The 22270-nt window shown below is 36.2% G+C and overlaps 3 protein-coding genes and 1 long non-coding RNA gene across 5 annotated transcripts; 1 reads left to right on the top strand and 3 right to left on the bottom strand.

Annotated features, from left to right (window-relative positions):
• Positions 1-1721: 1721 nt before the first annotated feature.
• LOC131011782 (F-box protein SKP2A-like) lies at positions 1722-4609 on the top strand. The gene is made up of 5 exons (XM_057939622.1): positions 1722-1918; positions 2270-2554; positions 3256-3604; positions 3689-3830; positions 4112-4609. The coding sequence occupies exons 2-5, from the start codon at positions 2295-2297 to the stop codon at positions 4465-4467; spliced, it is 1107 nt and encodes a 368-aa protein (XP_057795605.1). The 5' UTR covers positions 1722-1918; positions 2270-2294; the 3' UTR covers positions 4468-4609.
• A 3737-nt stretch (positions 4610-8346) lies between these two features.
• On the bottom strand, positions 8347-12729 carry LOC131011781 (protein FAR1-RELATED SEQUENCE 7-like). The gene is made up of 2 exons (XM_057939621.1): positions 11952-12729; positions 8347-11118 (listed from the first exon to the last, which is right to left on the bottom strand). The coding sequence occupies exon 2, from the start codon at positions 11091-11093 to the stop codon at positions 9777-9779; it is 1317 nt and encodes a 438-aa protein (XP_057795604.1). The 5' UTR covers positions 11094-11118; positions 11952-12729; the 3' UTR covers positions 8347-9776.
• LOC131009631 (protein FAR1-RELATED SEQUENCE 5-like) lies at positions 8492-9775 on the bottom strand. The gene has a single exon (XM_057937045.1). The coding sequence runs from the start codon at positions 9773-9775 to the stop codon at positions 8492-8494; it is 1284 nt and encodes a 427-aa protein (XP_057793028.1).
• Positions 12730-14747: 2018 nt separating the features above from the next.
• On the bottom strand, positions 14748-18814 carry LOC131011780 (uncharacterized). Of its 2 annotated transcripts, none has more exons than XR_009097110.1 (5): positions 17873-18814; positions 17708-17805; positions 16053-16102; positions 14927-15040; positions 14748-14837 (listed from the first exon to the last, which is right to left on the bottom strand). It is a non-coding gene; the product is annotated as an uncharacterized LOC131011780 (long non-coding RNA). The 2 variants fall into 2 exon arrangements; XR_009097109.1 differs by having other exon boundaries at positions 17886-18119.
• Positions 18815-22270: the final 3456 nt, after the last annotated feature.

Here is a 22270-nt window from a genome sequence, read left to right as displayed (position 1 = left end):
TGAAATTAGATAGCACCAATAAAATATGCACCGGAAATTTAGAAAATCAAATGTAGTGATAATATTATTCTCAACTTTGTAGCACTGAGTCTTCACTGGTTGCTTTTACAACTTTACATAAATTTAAGATTAGAAGAGAACGTCACACTTGTTTGAAACACACACGGCTTCGTTTTTGCACATACAAAAGGTCGAACTTTCTAGAGTTTGATTTGAGCCATTCAATTTGGTTTATTGATGTTGCATTTAATAAAGTTGCATACGAAATAATTGTTAATTTCAATGGTGCCATCAATTATTCGCCTATCATATCATATACGTATCCATTTTAGTAATTTCTGTATTTCCTAGACTTGGGCCGTAATTCAAATTCCCCGTCACATCAAACTTATAGATATACAATCAAATGAAATACTCCCTAGAAAATAAAAAAATTATGATGTGGACCCTATTGATTTCATCAAATATTTTATATATGGCCTCAAAACTGGAAACAGTATTCCATTTGTCTTTTTTTTTTTTTTTTTAATTCCAGTAATCAGCGTCAACTTTTGTTTTAAAATACAAGTATGGATGTTTGTTTCTTAATATGTGATTGAATTGGTTATTTTTCATTTGAACTTAGTAAATTGTGTTAACTTATGTGGTTCAATGTTTTTATATTGATTGAATAACTTTTTAGTATTGAATTAGTGAATATGCATTTGTTCGACACTATTATTGTCGATGAATATATTATTTTTATTTATATTATTTTCAGTAAATTAAATCATCATGCAAATTCGTGTATTATCTAGTGTTGATCGTCCGCTATCGTTGTATGTGTCAAAAAAAATGGTGAATGTTTAAGAGTAATACAGATGAGATGTTGTTTAGTGTGTGCGCTATCGGGTATGTTTTTAATCCCGATTCATACAGTGTTATGGGTTAGGGTTTAGCTGTAACAGGTGGTTTCGTGGTTTTAGCATTCCTTATCAGTCGGGTCGAGTGGCCTTATCAGTCGGTTGATACAGGTCGACCGATAGCGACGACCTGCCGATTTGCCACCCTACAATGCATTGTTTGACACTTTGACTGCGTACTGCCGATTCAGAATATTGAGGGTGCTTGCCCAATATTAATTTAAAGAAGTTTCGAGAGTTTAAAAGATTTAATTTTTTAAGAATTTATAAATTGTCAAAGTATTTAAATAATTAAATTTATAAATTAAAGAGAGGGTTTTTAGTTAGAGACAGAATCTTTGTTAAAGAGAAAAAATTGAAAAGAGATGGAATTAAAATGATATATGATGAGAAAAAAAGATCATAATTGAGTTATTTTTGTAAAATAAGTGTTGCTTATAAGACAATGAGAAAATAATTTGAAACAGAATAACTTATTTTTTTGGAAGCTTACATGCTCTTAGAGTTCATTGTTACAACTTATAAATTCCTTAAAAACTTATTTTATCAAACAATTTAAAGGAACTTATAAATTGTTTGAAAGAACTTATAAGTTGAGCGAACACCCTAATTGTAAAGTAAAAGAAACTAAATGTAATATTGTAATTATGCAAGTAATTATTTTGAAAAGATGTCTAATTTTTTTAAAACTTTATAAAAGATACGTTATTTGCTACTAACATTCTGAAAAATTAAATAAAATGAACTACTAAATTGCTTACTATACACCTATGTATATTCACTTATTTGAAGTGGAAATTATTGATTTCAAAAGACATTAATGAAAGTGTTAATTCAATGTGAGTAGATTTTTGCAATGAAACGTATCTGTTGACATGACACGTGGCCAATCACTCATCGGCCTATTTTTTCTTCTTTGTGCTATTCATCTGTCTCTCTCGCTCTAAAAATTTTAAAGACCACAGCTTATAAGGTTTGACAAAGGCAAAATCCTCACATCATCCAAAACCTCCGAGGTAAAGTAATCTTCTTCTGCTTCTCCATACACACAAGCAATTCCCCTTTTGATTTTCTGATACCAGTAATAATCTGTGATCGCTATGATCAAGCGTTTCTCTTGAAAAATAGTACTAGGAAATAAAAAGACGTTTTTTTTGGGTCAATACGAAAAGGAAAAAATAAAGATTATATTTTTACTTGAAAAACGAGAGTGAATTTTCTCGAATTGGCTCTGCAAACGAGAACCTCTATGCTTTGACACCTGTTGAGCTTTTCAGCGCCTTTGTGGCAGTAGAAACTGATCACACTTTTTCTCATTCAATTTATTGAAAAATTCCGAGTTTATCCGATCACTGTTTCGGTTTCAGATTGAAAGGCTGCGACTTGAGAGGGATGAAAGAGACGGAGGGTCTGAATTCGAGCTTTGAGAAATTGATGGTTTTCGGTGTTGCTGAGAGCATGAGTGGTGGTGGTGGGATGGGGGGTGGTTTGGGTGGGGGTGCGAGGATAACTGAGTGGAAGGATATTCCAGTAGAGCTGTTGTTCAGGATTTTGTCTCTGGTGGATGATCAGACGGTGATTGTGGCTTCTGGGGTTTGCCATGGATGGAGGGATGCAGTTTCTTGGGGCCTTACCCATCTTTCTCTCTCTTGGTATATGCATATTTTCTTTTTCCTTTCTCATTTATGCCCTATTATATGAAAACTGTTGTTCATGATCCCTTGGATTTCTGTCTTCTGTTTTCTGGATGAAGAAAAATTGAGGTTGAAAATTTCCTTGTTGGTTTTGCTGAAGTTTGGAAATGATTTTTGCTGAATTTTTATACCTAAAAGTGTGATTTTTGCGGATGATCCTTTTTCTGTTGCTTGTGTTGATTTACTCTGTTATAGCAAATGCTGCATTTTGATGTCCTCTTTTCTTTTTGTTGACTTCTTGGGATTTTTCTCTCTTTTATATGAGATTAATTGTTTGATTACGTTTTCTTGTTGCTTTGGTTCTTATAGAGTTTCTGTTTACGAATTATATTGTTATTTGATTGTTTGTTTGGGACAGTGTTGAATTTGTGCTATGTTCTTGATTTTCTGAATTTTGATTTGCATAACTATAAAAACATACTAAGCCTGCAATATAGATTTCAGTTTCTCATTTGTAAATTGTGGGTGAAGTCTATTTCCTGACTAAACATGTTGAGCTCCTCTCATTTGATTTATGAAGTCAGTTTTGAAGATAAACTACAAAGTTCAGAGTTTTTACTTCAGCTGAGATGTTATGAAGTGAATAAGTGATTCATGACCTATATTAGCTTTCATTGGAACTTACAATATGAATTTTTATCGATTTTGCATATGGCCAGGTGCAAGAAGAACATGAACAATCTAGTGCTATCACTGGCCCCTAAGTTCACGAAGCTGCAGGGTATCGTCTTGAGGCAGGACACACCACAGCTCCAGGACGATGCTGTTGAGAAAATTGCGGCTCACTGTCATGAACTTCAAGAGTTGGATCTTAGTAAGAGCTTCAGACTCACTGATCGCTCATTGTATGCATTGGCACATGGTTGCCCGGAGCTCGTGAAGCTGAATATTAGTGGATGTACAGCCTTCAGTGATACTGCTCTCGGATATCTGACCAGCTTCTGCAGGAAACTGAAAACCTTGAATCTTTGTGGTTGTGTTAGGACTGCGACTGATAGGGCGTTGAAGGTACTGGAGAATTGCTGGCTCGTTTACATTTCCGCCTCTTAATGCATAAGTTAGTATATCAAATGTTGCATATGCTTTGTGCAGGCAATTGCGTACAACTGCCATCAAATGCAGTCGTTGAATCTAGGATGGTGCGACCGGGTTGGTGATGAAGGTGTCAAGAGTTTGGCCTATGGTTGCCCTAATCTTAGAGCTCTTGACTTGTGCGGATGCCTTCTTATCACAGGTACTAGTTCGTTCATTCGTTTACTTAATTTCAGAATGTCGGGAGGTGCAAAGAGTACTCTCTTGCATGAATTCTACGTAATGATAGTAACGAGCTAGGGTTCATACTTAAACTTGATTTGGGGGAAGGCCAGTTAGTTTTTCTTGTTTCAACCATTTCTTATTAAGCTCGACTATCGAGCTGATCTGTGGTTATAGCTTCATCTGCTGTCTTTGAGTTTCTTGGATAGTTAGATTTGCTATTTTCTTCTGGTTTGGCCTGATTAACTTGCATTTCGACAGACGAGAGTGTCGTTGCATTGGCAAACAACTGCCTCCACCTGAGGTCGCTTGGGTTGTACTACTGCCAGAATATTACAGACAGGGCAATGTACTCCCTAGCACAGAGCCGGGTGAGGAACAAGCACGACGTATGGGCATCCGTGGAGGAGGGGCTCACGAACCTCAATATCAGCCAGTGCACGGCCCTCACGCCCCCGGCAGTACAGGCCCTGTGCGACTCTTTCCCTGCCCTCCACACGTGCCCTGGTCGACATTCCCTCATAATCAGCGGCTGCCTCAACTTAACATCCGTGCACTGTGCCTGTGCCCTCCAGGCGCACCGTGCCTCATCCGCCCTGCCCCATCTTGCACACTGAGTCGAGATAGGACCGGAACAGTTGTATGTAAAATCCGTAGTCTACTTTGGAACACTTTTCTGCATGTCTTCATCTTCTTGAAGCATTGGATTACATTGCCACTCTTCTGTGATTTTACTACATGGAATATTGCTTCGTGTGATGTTTCTGCGTCTAAGGTTTTAATTTGCTACTATACTTGTGAGCAAGCGGCAATTGTTAATTTAATAAGAGCATTAGCAACGCACCTACACGATCCACCCTACTCGAGGGCTACACGTTCTTTCGTGTATGCCTGATAGCCCTAAAAAATCGGCGCGTGTTTTACACGCGCCATATTGAAAAACAAAACAAAAATTCGAAATTTGAAAAATGTGGCAGCTTTGACTGCCTCAATTTGCTGTCTTTTTTTGGCCGTTTGATATTTTCTTATTTTTTATTTCTTTTTTCTCCTTTTTATCTATTCTTTTCCTTCTTCTTCTTCCTCACTTTCTTCCTTCAACTTTCTATCTTCTTTCTCAATTTATTCCTTCAACTTTAATTTTCTATCTTCTTTCTCCCTCTACAATTTTTATGGATTTACACAACTCAAATTATTATGATCTAAATTGGTGTCCCGATCTCTCCGGCGACTATAATCCCGATATGGAGGGATGTGAATTGGGGGATGATCCTCCAACCGGCGAGGAGGAGCCACCGGCAGCCCATAGTGCAGTCAAATCGAAGAAAGACAGCCGGAGGAAGGAAATCGCCTACAAGGTCAAGCACGACAAGTAGGCGCCATTGGCGGCGGAGGAAGGAAGGACTATTCGTCATACCTACACCCCTGAGGAGACGGACCTCATCGTCCAAATTTGGATAGAGGTGACCAACGACGCCATCCGTGGGACCGATCAAAAGGGGAGGTGTACTGGAGACGGATTGTCGACCGTGTCAATCCCCTCATCGGCGCCAACCTCAAGCACCGCCAAATTCAAGGGCACTGTGCTCGAGTGGCCCAAGATGTGCGGATCTGGGAGAGTATATGGGTGGAGATGCGCACCCGGTGGCCTTTCGGCCATCCTGACGATATGCTCCGGGACATGGCCCAAATCTTCTTCAAAAGTCGGAGCCCAAATAATGCCGCCTTCAACTATTGGAACGCGTGGAAAATTCTCCGTGTCAACCACAATTTCAAGTCGATGTACCTCGAGGAAGACAGTACATTCCTCTAAGAGGACAAAGATTACAGAGGAGGGCGGCTTCACCACCTCGGCGTCAGGCGAGGAGATCGTCTTCCCGACCGATTTGGAACAAGGCGGCGAAGGGGAAGGGGAAGGCGGCAAGCTCCAAGCAACCATCGGAATACAAAGAGGCATTGGAGCAGTCCGACCAGAGCTTGAAAAAAATCACCGCCGAGTACGCTAAGAAGAACGAGCTCAAGGAGAAGGAGAACGAGTTCAAGGAGAAGGAGCTTGATATGCAGCTACTCAGCTTGGATACGACGCATATGAGCGATGCACAAAGGATGGGACACGAGTACATGGTCTAAGAAATGCTCAAGCGTCGTGGACTGATCTAGAGTTTTTATGTAATTTTAATTATGTTTTTAAATTTTTTTTTATGTAATTTTTAGGATTTTTATTTAATGGAAGTTTAATTATTAGTAAAATGTGTTATTTAAATTTGAGCAATTAAATTTAAATGAAAGTATAAAAATCAAAACTAAAAAAATTATGTAGATTATCATGTAATCTCAATACGGCCTTCTTACTTAATGTGATTATCCCCCATCAAGTAAGCTATCATATAATCCCAATGCGGATGTTCTAACTGAGAAGTATAAATTAAGTTATTAATACTTTAATCTAGTTAACTTCATGTTTGTCTAGCAAGGGACAATTTATACAGTGTGCAACAGCATAGTTCAAAGTTCATTTTTAATTGTAATTAATACGTGTGATGCATGATAATCATAAAAATTAAATAATATTTTTTATAAATAAATATAAATATTAAATGTAATTTTTAAGTAAAAATTAATGATTCGATAGAATGAAAATTGTTAGTGTACATTTAACAGGAGTAATAATTAATTATATTATTAGCATCTTGTATCCCAAGCCTGATATATGGATTTCCTTGGGCGATATATATACATGATCCTCCTTACGCGATTTTAACTTTGTGCGTGTGTTGGTCTAGCGGTAGGAGGTTAATATTCAAGATTTAAGGTCTTGGGTTCGAGTTTTTTGTCGCACGATTTTTAAATTTCTTAATTATGTAATCAAAAAAAGAAAAAAAAAACCTTGTATCCCTGATGCTGATGCATATAAATTTCTTTTTCCAAGTCTCCACTCAAGAAGGTGGTCTTGACACCAAGTTGTTCTGTAGCTCAAGATCATCATGATGAAAGTGTGTTCCAATGGAGAGAATAATATCTTATTGTAGTCAACTCTCCTCTTTACGTGCAAACCCCTTAATTAGCCACACAAGCCTCACCTTGTACCTTATACCACTGAGCTCGAAATAATCCTCTTTCTCCTTCATCCGCCTACAATCAATACTTTTCCTTCTTTCGAGCAATGAGTTTTTAACTAAAAATGTCTAATCTTATTAAATTTTTTTGTGAATCTGATCAGACTAAGAGGGTGTTTGGTTGATCTTATAAGTTCTTTAAAATAATTTATAAGTTGTTTATGAGCTTATAAGTCCTTTCAAAGTGTTTGGCAAAATAAGCTCTAAGAGCTTATAAGCTCCCCGACAAATAAGTTCATCTACCTCATCTTATTTTTTCTCATTATCTTATAAGCAATATTCATTTTACAAAAAATAATTCAATTATTGATTTTTTATTTTCATCATATATCATTATAGTTTCATTTTTCTTCGATTTTCTCTCTGTAACAAAGATTTTCTCTCAGTAACTAAAAATTCTCTCTCTAGCTTATAAACATAATTACCCAAACACTTTGACACCTTATAAGCTCTTAAGAAACTACATCTTATAAGCTCTTGAAATATCTTATAAGATCCTAGAGCTTATAAGCTTAGCCAAACACACTATAAGTTCTTTTGTAATATCTATCATATTTGAAGTTGTCTACCCGGGAGGTGGCTACCTCTCATGGACACTTAGCAGCCCGTCCTCTTATGAACTCATGGTCGTTAGATGTACATTAACCTTGATAGAATAGCTATTCGCTCATGATTCAAATTCGACTATATAACTAGCAAAGTTAATGTAGATAAATATCATACATAAATCTTAAAAAAAATATGGCAAGATAATACTATAAATATTTTAGTTCATATACTTGTGAAAAGAATATAATTATTCAAACGTAATATTAAATTTTATTTAATACGTAAGAAAGCCCACCAATTAATTTGCAAGATTTCTCTACGGGTGCAATGATCCTTCTACAAATTTCCACTTCCATGCTTGACTTTTATAACAAGAATAAAAGATAAGATGTCGGGAACGAGGGTAATTCTCAATTAATGAGAAGGGTGTAATTTATATGCAATTTCTATTTATCAAGAAATTATTATTTTTGAAATAATAATTCGTATAATTCTATGAATCCAGCTTACAGGTTTAACTTATGGATTTAAATAAACTGACCAAATTATTTAACTACAGCCCGATTAATCTGTAGGTCTAGCTCGATTAATTAAATCTCAACTTAGAATAAATTAGTCCACTTAATTAATTAATTCAGTTCTAAATTAATCCACAATTTGGGCCTAAGGATTAATATAATTACAACCAACATTTAATTACTTTAAACTAGCCCAAACAAGTGTAGGCCGACAACGACTTCGAGCACCTCATATACGCCATTCTGAGAAGACAAGGAAAGAGAAACTCCAAATAATCAAATGGAAAGAGAAACTCCAAATAAAAAGGCAACAAAATTTCTCAAAATCAGTAGTCAACTGACCAATCAATAAAACCTTCATTAATTTCCACAAAAATATACAATCAGCCAATCTACAACTGTATAGTTTCTTACATGATAGTTACATTTCCTTGCCAAAATACAAGCTGGAAAAATAAATGTTACGCCCTCGCATCTCTGGTCCAACGCTTCAATATATATCGGCTAGGGACTATCTTTATATTCCTATAGTCCAGCACTTTCAGTGCATGGCTACACAGAATTCCTCCAGACTCAAACTTCATACAACTGCAAGCAACTAAATCATCTTCTAAGCTGTATAAAACAGTGTAATGACGAACCTCACCATATGTACTGACTTTATACTCGACTGAGGACACTGCATCAATGCATTGGTTGATCACAATGTTCAGAGAGATTTCGTATTCTTGGTGAAACGTTTTAAAGATGATGGGCGTGTATATTTCCCTTACCTGCTTCAGCATTATGACATCACCCATCAATCTTGGCACATGCTGACCCATGTCATAGTTAGCTTCCAACTCTTTGTAGCGCCAGTCGTTAACCACCCTTCCAAAATGCTTGACAAACTGGAGAATATGTGATTCATGCTTCACGTACTTTTTCAGGCTAGTGATAGAGCACTCAGAGAGGAAAGCAGTTTCTATGTCAGCTGAAAAGATATGCTTGCTGTATGGCAAAGCCCACTTCTCTCTCTCTTCAAATACGCCGCGCAACCACTCATTTTCCCACAGACTGTAAGTATCCAGCATGACTTTCCAGGAATTAACAAAGTCTTCCTCATCCAGGTGGAGAAAGCAGCCACATAAATCACTGGAAAAAGAATCTGAGCTGACGACTACTTCATTGAGATGTTTGAGCGCATTTTGATATATTTGCCATGTGCATAACCTGTGTTGAGTTTCAGGCAATTCAGAGCTTATTACTTCTGATAAAATAGCATTTTTATCAGAGAGGATAGTCTTTGGGGTTTTTCCAGACATTGCTTTTATGAAGGTTCTCAGTATCCATTTAAGAGACTGGGCTGTGTTATCGTAAAGAAATCCAGCACCGAAGACCAGTATCTGCTTATGATTATTTATTCCAAAAAACAGGACTAAAGGCCGCCAATCTTTGTTGAGACGGTATGTTGTATCAAAGCAAACCACATCACCAAAATCCCCATAGTCCACCAACATCTTCTCATCAGCCCAGAAGAAATTGGTCATTTCCTCTTCAACATCAAGCTGTACAGCATAAACAAAAGACGGATCCTTCAGTTTCTTGTTCTGGAAATACCGGTGGAAACTTTCAGCTTCTTCCTGCATCATGTTCCAAGCTCGTTTGGATGTAAGATTCATCTCGTGATCTATAGGATCAAAAATGGGATCGTCCTGACCTCCCGCTCCTGCTAATAACAACTCAGCAACTGACTTTGGCGGCATATCAGAAGCTCCGGATGCACTGGGATTCCACAATTTGATTTGTCAAAGACCTCCTCTGTGATCGCAGTGTGCGAACTTTACATGCTGGTACAAGCTCGTGATTGTGGCGTTCTTCAAAGTGAGTGACACGGTACCTACCATCAGCCTGACGAGAAATGACTAACTGTGCCATGCACCCAACTCTGGTTTCCTTTCGTGGTCTCTTCACTTTTGAACCTCTTTTGTCGTTCTGCCTATAGCCTTCTCTGAAACAAGTATACCTCCTAGATGCCACAGCTCCATCTACTTTACTCCTGTTCACGTAATCCTTCCGAATACTGAAACCCAGTCGCCCAGCATATGCATTGTAGAATTCATAAGCATGATCTTCCGAATCAAACCCCATCCCCAGCTTTGGGACCCCATCTGGCACCGGAGCAGCAGCTGATTCGGCCTCAACAGCCTCAACAAAGGATATCCTCTTCTGTGATGGTAACAAATGGGCTGTGAATGGTGTCACAAACTCATGATTGTGCCTTGTCTCGAAATGGATGACACGATATTTCCCATTTGTTTGACGCGTAATGGTCATGTGAGCCTGACAACCAGTTCTTGTTTCTTTCCGGGGTTTCATGTTCATATCACGCTTGCTGGATCCATAGCCTTGTCTGTGGCAGGTGTACCTTCTCGATACTACCAAGCCAGTAACCTTACTTTTATTCACAAAATCTTTTCGGATGCTGAAACCTTCCATCAGAGCATATCTATTGTAACACTTGTATGCATGCTCTTCAGATTCAAACTCCACCCCAAGTTCCGGCACTATGTACTCTTCAGCTTCATCTTTAATGGATCCAGACGAGGCATTAGAAGGGGTTTCAGCTATAGAAACTTGTTTATCATCAGCATCCATTCCCAGCTGATCGTCAGAGGAAATACCAGGACTACGGTCATCTTGCTCGCCCAAAATATCTGGCCCATTATTGCCACTGATGCATGCCTTAGGACTCTGACACTCAGCATCATTGTTTAAACAACCATTTTGGCTGGCAGACTCATGTTTACCATCACTGTCAAAACTTTTTTCCTCTGATGAAGAAGAATTAAGGCAGCTATATGTGCTCTCTCTATCTACATCCATACCATCTTTCTCAGTAGAAGAAGCTTCGCGACTCAACGATGCATCTTCATGAACAAAGACCTCCTCATCATCATACAGGAAGCTTGAAACCTCACCTATCTGATTTATACAGGCATCCACTACTGCAGTAGGATCACCTACCCCTACAATGTCATCCTCAGAACAATCCCTTGCCCCAGAACCAAGGCCAGAGTCCATGGACCTTCATTTACAAGGGAGAATCCTGAAAAAACAAAGAGTTCTTATATTTCAAACGCATCACTTTATACGGGTGAAGAAAGACCACAATCAGAATATCAGTTTTCCTCCTCATTGTGTAAACTAATGCATCATAACAGAACCACCAATGATGACTAACCAACTTACAGACTGAGCTGCAAAATCTATAGATGAAACAATTGGTACAAAATCTCGATGAATTATTTTATCTATACTCTGTTTAAAACAATCTGCATTGACATAACTAAATATTATTCCCACAATTCTGCATTTCATAAAAAACACAATATCAAGTTAGCTATCTACTAAAACAATCACACATTCAGAGATATACGTATTGCTTACTCCACACCCTCTCTTACATATCTCCATGCCTCAAGTACAACACCTTTACACAAACACACCCATACCTTCAGCATACAAACACAATTCTCTCCCTTTCCCATTCTGCACTTAACATATCAATAGAAATCCATTCATTCTCAATGTCACCACAGATTCACCACCCAAAAAAAAAAAAAAAAATGGGCAGCCTCTAACTGAACTCCACTGGCAGAGCCTTTCCTCTCATCAACTTGCAGAATCATAACCCCAGATCACCTCATCAAGGTTTTACTCTAAGACTCAATCTTGTATTTTGTTCGAACCATGCTTTTTTTCTTTTTCTTTTAAAATGTAGAGAACTCAGCATGGCATAACCAAAACTTATTCCTAAACAACAACATATAGTTACAGAAGGAGAATAAACACATGCATAACAGGAAAAATAGCATCTTATCAACAACTTGAAATCAGAATTCACTAAAATTATGAATAACAGGAAAACTAGCATCTTACAATCTTGTAGCACAAATTGAATTTTGAACTTGTGTACGCCGTTGAAACTTGTCGAGTCGGGAGTCGAGGGTGGTACAGCCCTGTTCCGTTGCTCTGATCGCGTCGAGCGTGGAGAGAAGCGGCAGTGGGAGTGGCTCCTTGTTGCTGCCCTGTTTTGCCGTAGCTGCGCGCGTAGCGGCAGTCCCCAGAAGCGGCGGCGGTGCGGCTCTCCTCACTGGTGCTATCCGTCCGGAGTATCAGAGGAAGAGGCGCGTCGGTGGCGTCGGAGTTGTGCGCTTGGCAGCGGTCATGGCTGCTGTCCGGGTCGAGGAGAGCCCTGGGCTCCAATCAAAGGAAGAGACAGCGGCGGTGGTTGTTGAACGCAGAGGTCGAAATCCACGACCACACCATACACCGCCGACCAGCCAAAGAGAGAAGGCGAAGGAGAAGGAGCGGCGGCGTGGCGATTCTCAGCGAAGGAGACGCGGCGGGGCGTAGGCCGCTCACCGGATTCGTAGCAGCAGCGGCAAGTTCGAAAAAGGGGAATGGGGAGGGGGGATTTAGGGCTATTGCGTGTATTGTCGAGAGAACGAGAGAGAGTAAAAGTGATGGAGATAGAGAGAGGCGAAGGGATGGCGGCGGCTTACGACGGCGTCCCGGCGAATTCAACAGGAAGACGACGGCGGCGACTTCACAATCACCGAAGGTGAAGAAGATTTGTGCGTGTGTGTATCTGTCGAGATAGAGTGCAGATGGAGAGAGATGGAAGAGAGAGAGAGAGACAGTTTGGGCCCATCCTATTTTATTTCTTTTAGCTTTGGGTTTACTTATTATATTAATAACTGGGCTTGTTATTATATATTTATTGACCCAATAATAATTTTGCTGGGCTTTCATTTAGTTTAAATAATTTGGACCGGTTTTATTAATTAAATTGGCTATAATGGTATTATTATTTCCTAAGGCACAAAATTAGGACCAGTTTTATTAATAAATTTTGGATTAATTAATTGATTAATTCAACTTAATTGTCTCAGGTTGTGGATTAATTTAGATTGGATTATTAAGTGCATGGACTACAAAGTCCTAAATCAGCTATTAATTTGAATAATTAATCCAATCCAATACTTGTGCGGCTGTGCCTTTAATTTAATTTTATTAGTAGTCCTATATTTTGGACTATATTTACATAATTGTTTCAATTATTATTTTAATATAATAATTATTTGATAAATATACACTGCATGGATAAATCACACGTTTCTCATGAATTAAAAATTAGCTTTTGTTTTCAGATGCAAGTGTAGAAGTGAATGCTAGGATGAAAATTCACTGCACCTGCTAGCAAACTTTGTAACTAGGTGGGGTTTTTTTTTTAATATTAAACAAAGTTAAAAATTACATTTACACATTTATATTTTTTCAAAAGCATTTGGACAGAAAATATTTTAATTATTGTCTTGCTATAAATATTTTAATATTTGTGTATGATATCTATCTGCATTAACTTTTTCAATTTTAATCGAAATTGAATCTTGAACGGATAGCTATACTGCTAGGATTAATGTACACTAAATGACTGTGAGTACGTAGCCGAACGGGTTGGTCAAGTGTCTGTGCATGAAAAGTGGGCACCTCTTTGGTACACAACCTCAAATATGATAGATTATAAAATAATTTATTATATATAATCAGACAAATTTTAGATGCACAAAAGAATTTAGTAATCTTAAGTCTTTTTAGCTATAAACCCCTTTGTTGTATTGTTGAAATGGCATGATAATTTACAATTTATATATAAGCATGCATGTGTTCAGTGAATTTTTATTTTTTTTATTTTTATCAGAAAATGGCTTTTATAAATCACCAATGTACCAGAGGTACCGACAAGAGTTTAGAGTACAAAAGTATGAATTTCTCCTGCAAACTAAGAGGAGAAACTAATATCATTATCTATCAGACCAAAAGTTTTAATCCAGCTCCACATTCTTACTTTGAGCTCCCCGATCATGCTCTTATGTCTCCGGTGTTGCCTTCGAATTTGCTCTCATTGCGCCACTTCCACATCAGCTAAATGGTGCACATCCAAAGTGCCGTTAGGAATTTCCGACTCCTTTTACTCCTGCCCAAATGTGCGAAAGATTCCAGGTGTGCGACGACACAATGCTGTCTCACATCGGTGATGCCCAGCCACTGATATATTCTGTTCCAAATTACGTACGCTTTTGGGCATGTCAAGAACCAGTGATTTGCAAACTCAACTTGATGGAAGCACGCATTACACATTACCTCCTCGACTCCTATAGCTGAATTTTCCTCTTCACCAAATTGTCGCAGGTCAGCAATCTATTCCTCAACGCTCTCCATGCCGTAACTCTCACTTTCTGTGGTGCGGGTGTAACCCACACTTTGGCACACTACGCCAGAAGCGCTCATACATAACGGATTTTATCCGTTATGTATGTGTAAAAACATCTGTAATGTATAGTGGTGTAATGTATGTGAAATTTATACATAACGGAGATATAGCCGTTATCTATTACATTATACATAACGGTGATAATAAATACATAACGCTTGATAATCCGTTATGTATAATGTTATACTCCCTCCGTCCCAGCTGAAATGTCCTGTTTTCCTTTTTGGGTTGTCCTACTTGAAATGTCATGTTTCATTTTTTGGCAATACACTCTCTCTCTGTACTTAATATTTAAATAATTTCCACCAACCCACTTTATCTACTTTATACACATTTCTTAATCTCCGTGCCGAAAAGAAACAAGACATTTCAGCTGGGACGGAGGGAGTACATAACATTCCAGCCAATGCATTCTTAATCAGACACCTTGCCCATTCTTCACGAACCTCATTCAGTTGGTTTTGAGAATAAGTAGTAACACCCTTAAACTACGAATACAAACAATCACCAATATATTTTATTAATAACTACTAATACTACGTTAAACAATATTAAAGTATAATGTATATAACAATACCAGTGATGACAAGTGAAAAGTTGAGGCTGCCGTATTTTGAGACCCTTCGATAATATCTCTCATAAACCTCATCACAAAGTAGCCACATTGCTTATCATCAGGTTGTGTAGGGCCCTACAATTATTACATTAATAAATAGGTAAGGCTGCGTTATCTGCTCCCCCAGATAAAGTAACTAATGCCAAGCCAAACAGAGGATTGAACAAGAATTTAAATTTCCACAGATAACAGTAGCCAACATTATCCATCAAAAGAACTTAAGATATTTAATATCGCTAAGTACCTGTTTTTTGATAAATTGAGGAGAAATTTGTGATGTACATTTTAACAGGAGTGCAATTCTCTAGAACCTCTTTTGCTAAATTACAAGAACAGTTGGAAGATAGCAATAATCAATTTATTAAGCAAGTTCTTGTAGAGCATCACAACAGATCCTACTCCCCGTTATTAAATGCATCACCTAATCTTTATTATATATTCAAGTATATATAACTTTGCATGACAAGTCAAGAGAAATGGGCAGAAGCCATCGTCCATCTCCTCGCTTTGACAACAGCTTTCTCAGCCTCTCTCGGTTCAGTTCCAAAATTTAAGACCTATAAACTCATTAACTCTTTTCAACTTAAACTTTGATTATTGTAAAACTTATAAACTTGTGATTTAGATATTTTATTATGATTTTGAGCTAGAGATTTCATGAACATTTCAAAAGCTAGGCCTCATTACCCTAAAATATTGACTTAGGCTTACATGCTCGTTCTGTCAGTTTCTTCGACAACAAACTGTAGTCTATTAAAAGATCATGATTCATGATAAATCTTCAAACTAAACTAAATGGTAAGCATCAAAACACACAACACAAACACACATACCACATATAATCGGCTCCAAGCCATCGCCACAACAACAAATGGAATGGAACAAGCCATTCCCCAACCTACTCTCCATATTGACTACCTAGATACATGCTTATCTATGATATTTACATAACCATGGCTACCAGTTGAGCTATGGTGCAAAACTAAAAGCACCTAGATACATGTTTATCTATATATGATATTTACATAACCATGGCTGCCAGTTGAGCCATGGTGCAAAACTAAAAGCAAGAGGATATAAAACTAACCTTCAAGCTAATCTCTGCGCCAATTTCTCTATCACCGTTTACCTTCCAACCTAAAACAATACAAATGAAAATAATAATTAAATTCAAAAAATATAGAGTCATTCTTCAAGTCATGGAGTAAACTGAAAATCTCATATCCTTGTAAATGTGAGGTTCTAACAAAATACTACTAGACAATTAGAAAACTAAAAAGAACTAAACAGGGGATAAGTTGGGTACACCCAAATCTCAAGGATGAGAAACAACCAATTAGAAAAAGAAGAAAAGAAAACGAACTTGCAATTCTAGATTCTGCAATATGGAGGTGTTCGTAACCCTCATTTATAGCAAATATACTGTGAAATGCAGACTTTAAACACCACCAAATCTCAATATGAGGAGAGGCTAATATACGGCAAACATCATGCTTACTTGACATATTATAAATAAGACCAACTCCTTCAAATTACAATCATTAAGAATAGTAATACTAAAGTACTCAGAGTAATAATCAATTTATCAATTCTGTTCTCGGCTCATCAGAGCAGTTCATAGGCGACACATGCAGATTTACTATCACTACACCATCCAAAGAAATATTTAATATCTCCAAATTGATGCTGCTCAAGAACGGCCGTGGAGGAATTGTTGAATTTTGACAGATGACAGTGAAAAAGGGATTTGCACTGCATTTGGAACCAATTCCAAAAGGATAGGGAATGGTTACTTTTCCACACTTTTCTTGACAGTTAGTCTTCGAAAAGATACTGCAAGAGCTGACGTTATGGCAAAGCATATGGCTGAAAAGACTCGAATTATCGAGGCTAGCCTCATTGCTGTTAACATGTTTTGATCCAATTATAAATAGATCGAGGAAAGTTTGATTCATATATGAAAAACTATCAAGTGCATATTTCCTACATAATCAAATTTAAAGTATCATTATGCAGTAAACAAAGGGCCAAAAACAAAGAGTTTGGAGAAAGAAAAAATCATCCAGATTACCCTACAAGTCAACCATACACTTTCAACTCTAAACTCTCATTTAAGTTAAATACAGTATGATCATGCACGAAGAAGCTAACCATGATAGGAAAAAAAAATGTTTTAGTATATCAAAATTTTAATTGGAACTGAGGAAAAAAAAAATAACACAAATAAAGAGATAACATGGTTAGACCATCAATCTGTCAAATAAGTATATTAATTATTGTGTCAATAATCATATTCGTATCCAAGTATGTATTTATACCTTCTTTCGTGGTTCAATAGTTGTATCTTCGAGACACGAAGGTGATTTCAATTAGTGAAAACAAGTCCTTAAAACCAAATCAGTAAATGTCCGGTTGGACAAGGTGTGAAAACCCAACACGCGAGTATAAAATCGAGTTATAGGGGCTGCTAAATCGGTACAAATTGGCAAGTGAAAAAGAAAAAATGAAATTCAGATCCTTTACCCAACAAAAAACAATTCTTCAAAATCAAAGTACATGCAAAACCCCCATTATCAAGTACAGGCAAAACCCTCAAAATCAAAGGTAAAAAATGAGTCTTTTCAACACAAATCAGAGCCCTTTCCCAACAAAAAATCAATTCTTCACCTCAAACCCTCATGATTAATCGCAGATACAGAGAGAAAAGGTGCTCAAATTCAAGAAATTGCTCTAAAGAATTACCTGTTTTTTTCTTTTTCCGACGACCACTGTTATTCCTCCGCCCAACTCTGTTCGTGGTGGCTGATATAGTTACTTCCTCTTTCGAAGCCCTTCTCTCTCTATATCCAAACAATAAGTAAGAAGAGAAATATGCAGAGACACAGAGAGGATTGTAAAAAAATTCACCTGAAACGCTGACCTCGTCGTCGACGACAGCAGAGGGAGTCAGAGGACGGCGCTGCGGAGGGCTTGGTGGCGGAGGCGTCAGTTGTGCGATAGTGGGGTGGGACGACCGGTGGTGCGACGGTGGGGTGGGGTAGGACGGCAGGTGGAGAGACGGTGGGGTGGGGTGGGACGTCAGGTGGCGCGACGGTCGGGTGGGGCGGCAGGTGGCGGTGCGAAGCTGCTGTGTTTTCCTCTTTTAAGAGGGAATTGATACTTAGGAGTGAAAATTTGAGAGGGAATACTTAGGTGTGAAAATTTGAGCGGGACTTAGCTGTTGTGTGTTTCTTTATTTTGGTGCGTAAAGGTTATAGGGTGAATCTTTGTTTACTCAATTTTTTTTTCATTTGTTTCACTTTTATTATTAATTATTAATCAATTCTTGATATTTAGGTTTTTAATAATATTTTTAGATTTTATATATATGATACTTAATGAAAAAAAAAATTATGAGTTTTAATTTTTTAAAGTCTGTATTTACAAATAGATTCATATTATAGAATGATCAATTTAGTTTTTATTTTTAAATATAATATAATAAAAAAAATTAAAAATAATGTTTATACATAACAGTTTTCAAAGCGCTTATACATAACGGTTTAATAAACCGTTATAAATAATACTCATATATAACGTTTTTCGTAATGTCGGAATAACCGTTATAAAAAGATGATCATAGATAACGGTCGGCTTAACGGTTTTGTAATACCGTTATGTATGTAACTAATAGATAACGCTCAAACTTAACGGTTTAACTCAAACCGTTATCTAAGCATTTAGACAACACTACATAGATAACGGTTTTTCGTCACGTTATCTTTTCCAAAAATGCGCACATACATAACGGTTTTTAGAAAAAACCGTTATGTATGAAGTGTTATGTGTGTGCATTTTTGTAGTAGTGGCAATCAAATCCTTTTTTGGATGCGGTGTCAAATCTTGTATCCTTGTGGCCTTGATGAGCTCGTATGCCGATTTTGTTGAAAAGGTTTCATTCTTGGCTGCACTCCAACACCGCCCATCATCATTCCCTGCAACAAGAACAACACTAGAGATAAAAGAAAGCAGCTCGTTAGTAGCCTCGATTTCTCGCTGGAAGAGGTCCCGCCTCCACTTCAACTCCCAAACCAACCCTCCATTCTCCCACTTTTTGTACTCACTAATTGTTGCCTCCTTATTTGCACTCAATTGAAATAGTCTAGGGAATTCAAGCTTAAGAGGTCTTGTGCTCTTCCACCAATGCTCCCAAAATTTTGTGCCCCTTTCGTTCCCTATCTTACGCTTAATATTATTTAAAAATCGCCTATTACGCATGTGTTCAGTGAATACTCTCGTGCTTAAAACAAAAGGAGAATATATTGATAATGAAAGAAGAATTTTAATATGACCAACTTTCACTTTTTCGAAACTTTCACAAGAAAGAGAAACGGCTAATTTCATTCTTTAAATTTGAAACTACCGTTTTTTTCTCCCCCATAATTTGAGGTTTTTTTTTTATATATAAATATTTATTTATGTTTTGAATAAGTTAAAAAGTAAATGGAGACCATTAGGGGAATACTTATCATTTTAACATAAAATGACTACAAAAGGAAGTATATTTTAATAAATACAACATAAAATGTATATCTATATATTATATGAATGGATTTTGGTGGTGAAACATATTTCCACACATACTACTTTTTATGTATGTTTAAATTGTGAAACATGTTACATTTTCTTTTGATCTTCTTGCAATGAAATAATTATTATTTTTATAATATTTTAACTATTTAAGGAATATGAATTTTAAAATCCATTTATATTATATAAATAGTATGATAAAATAGTTCTAAAATATTCTTGTTCAAATAGAAAATTATAAAATATATATTAATTTATTATATGACTACAGTTAAATAATTTTTTAACAATTAAATCAATGTCACATTTTTAATTGTTCATTACAAACCATGAAGCTATTCAAATTTATATAAAACTTTAAAATTAAAAATATAAAATATTTTATATGCATTGCACAGGATGACAAATCTAGTAAACAAATAAAGCCTCAATTCACGAAGCCGTACTGACCCATGAAGTTGAGTTATATCTTGTGTATTCCAAATTCCAATTGATAAATGTCCTTAAAATTTACGAAATTGTGTATGAAACTTGTTTAATTTGTGTGTAATTAATGAATTTTGTTGGCTATATAGCTATAGTAAATTATGTTGAAAATTTTCTTGCGGTTGCGCCAAGTCGTTGAAATTGAAGTAGGGATTTGCTATGAATACTGACTGGAAAAAGGAAATTAAGACAAATTGCCAACACAAATTTATGACATTATAGAGTAATACCATGACTTCAAAATTCAGACTCTCGTCTTTTTCCTTCCCTAGAAATCACCTAAAAATTTAGTGAGAAAAATCCATAAATACTTTTTCAGGAAGTGTCGGATCCAAAAGGAGGAGATGACGAGGAGGGAAGAGGCAAAAGAAAAGAAGAGATTTGTGCGATATCGTTTTACTAGACAAGACTAAATTTGACGGAAATTAATTATTATATATAAATTTTATTAATAATTTTAACTTTGAAATATCTAATTAAAAATAATTTTGCTACTCTTTCTCATTTTAAATTTATAATAGTAATATTCATAATTACTTGACTATATTTAAATTTATCGAATATCTCTAAATCATCCATATAAATTGTTACGATAATTAATTATCCATCTCAACTAACACTCGGAACATTTCAAAATAATCATTTACAATAAATAGTAAATAGTAAAATATTATCAATATAGAAAATTTCACATAAGCATGTATATAATCTTTTATTTAGATTTTACCATTAGTGAAGTCACCCGAAAAAATAAACGTGGATTCATGAACATCTATATGTACGTGTTAATAATAGATAGTACAAATAATAAAAGCTATACAATCTATACACTCATTTAACATTTATATATTTTTACCCTTGTCAAACCCGATTAAAAAAGTAATTTTAATCCATTCTCAACTTAAACTCATGATAAGATAAAACAATTAAATAACAATTGAAAAACATAAAATATATGTAAATTCATAATAAGATGAAACAATAAAATAACAATTTGTTTTTATAAATTTTTTAGTAGGTGGGTGGAGTTTGATTAGAAGTAGAGATTGATTAGAGAATTGAAGATTTTGGTTTTGACATCCTCGAAATCAAGAATTATTACAACAATATTTTTTTAATGATTTTATGAGCAACAGTTAATTTGTAAAAATAACTTTACTATATTTTGTGATAATTTTCAACATATATCATTCACTATCTAGAGTACAAATTCAATTATCAAAATATTTTGACGATTTATAAACTTCTACAACTTTAAATTTTATAAAATTTTAAAACTTCTTATTAAATAAGATTAAATGGTAGAGCTTATTAGATTTCCAAAATAAGCCTATAAGTCAAACACCTCAAATTAGAATGAACACTATCGTAATTAAGGGAATATTTGTTTTATATGTTGAGTTCTTGTAGTGACACTCAATTATTTTATTCTCATTTTATAATAATTTTTAGATATTTAATTGTTTTTAGATATACAATTAATTAAAAATTTAGAAAAAAATAAGAATGAATGAGAATTGAGAAAAATTAGCATGGAGTGATATTATTCTCATTTTATAATGATTTTTAGATATGCAAATTGATTAATGATTTTAGAAAAAAAAAAGAATGAATGATAATTGAGAAAAATTAGAATGGAGTGATTATATAACGCCACATAGGATAAGATTTATTTTGCTTACATGTCTTAAAAAATCATTAAATATCTAACAATTATTATAGAAACAATAGGGTCGGATGGCCCTATTGAGCTTACAAACTCAATTTTTAGCCCTCAATTGAAAAAAATTAAATTTTGGCCATTTTTTGGGTGGTATGACTAACTTACCCTTTTAACTTGAATCCATCTCCAACCCAGTACAGTACGTGTGATCCAAGCTTCCCTACTCTCTTTCTCTCGCGCTCTCTCTCTCTTCCGCGTCAATGATGAACGGTAGAAATCGGTCGAGATTCTAATTCCGGCGGCGTGCTTCCCTCCTCTCTCACTCTCTCTTCCACGTCGATGAAGAGCAGAAATTGGTAGAAATCGATCGTGATTCTAATTCCGGCGGCGTGCTTCCCTCCTCCCTCGGCAGCGGCGGTGGATCTGATCTGATCTGATCGTTGCGCCGCCTCCTCCATCGGCAGATCTGATCTCCGCCTCCTTCGATTTCAGCCATCGACAGATCTGATCTGATCTGTGCTGCACGTATGGCACTTATGGCACTAATAGTGCCATAAGTGCACACTTCCCCCTAAGGTTTAGATATT

This window comes from Salvia miltiorrhiza, chromosome 2 (genome assembly GCF_028751815.1).
Source record: "Salvia miltiorrhiza cultivar Shanhuang (shh) chromosome 2, IMPLAD_Smil_shh, whole genome shotgun sequence".
NCBI lineage: Eukaryota > Viridiplantae > Streptophyta > Magnoliopsida > Lamiales > Lamiaceae > Salvia > Salvia miltiorrhiza.
Note: the sequence above shows the minus strand (reverse complement) of the source record. Positions and strands in the feature narration are given on the sequence as shown.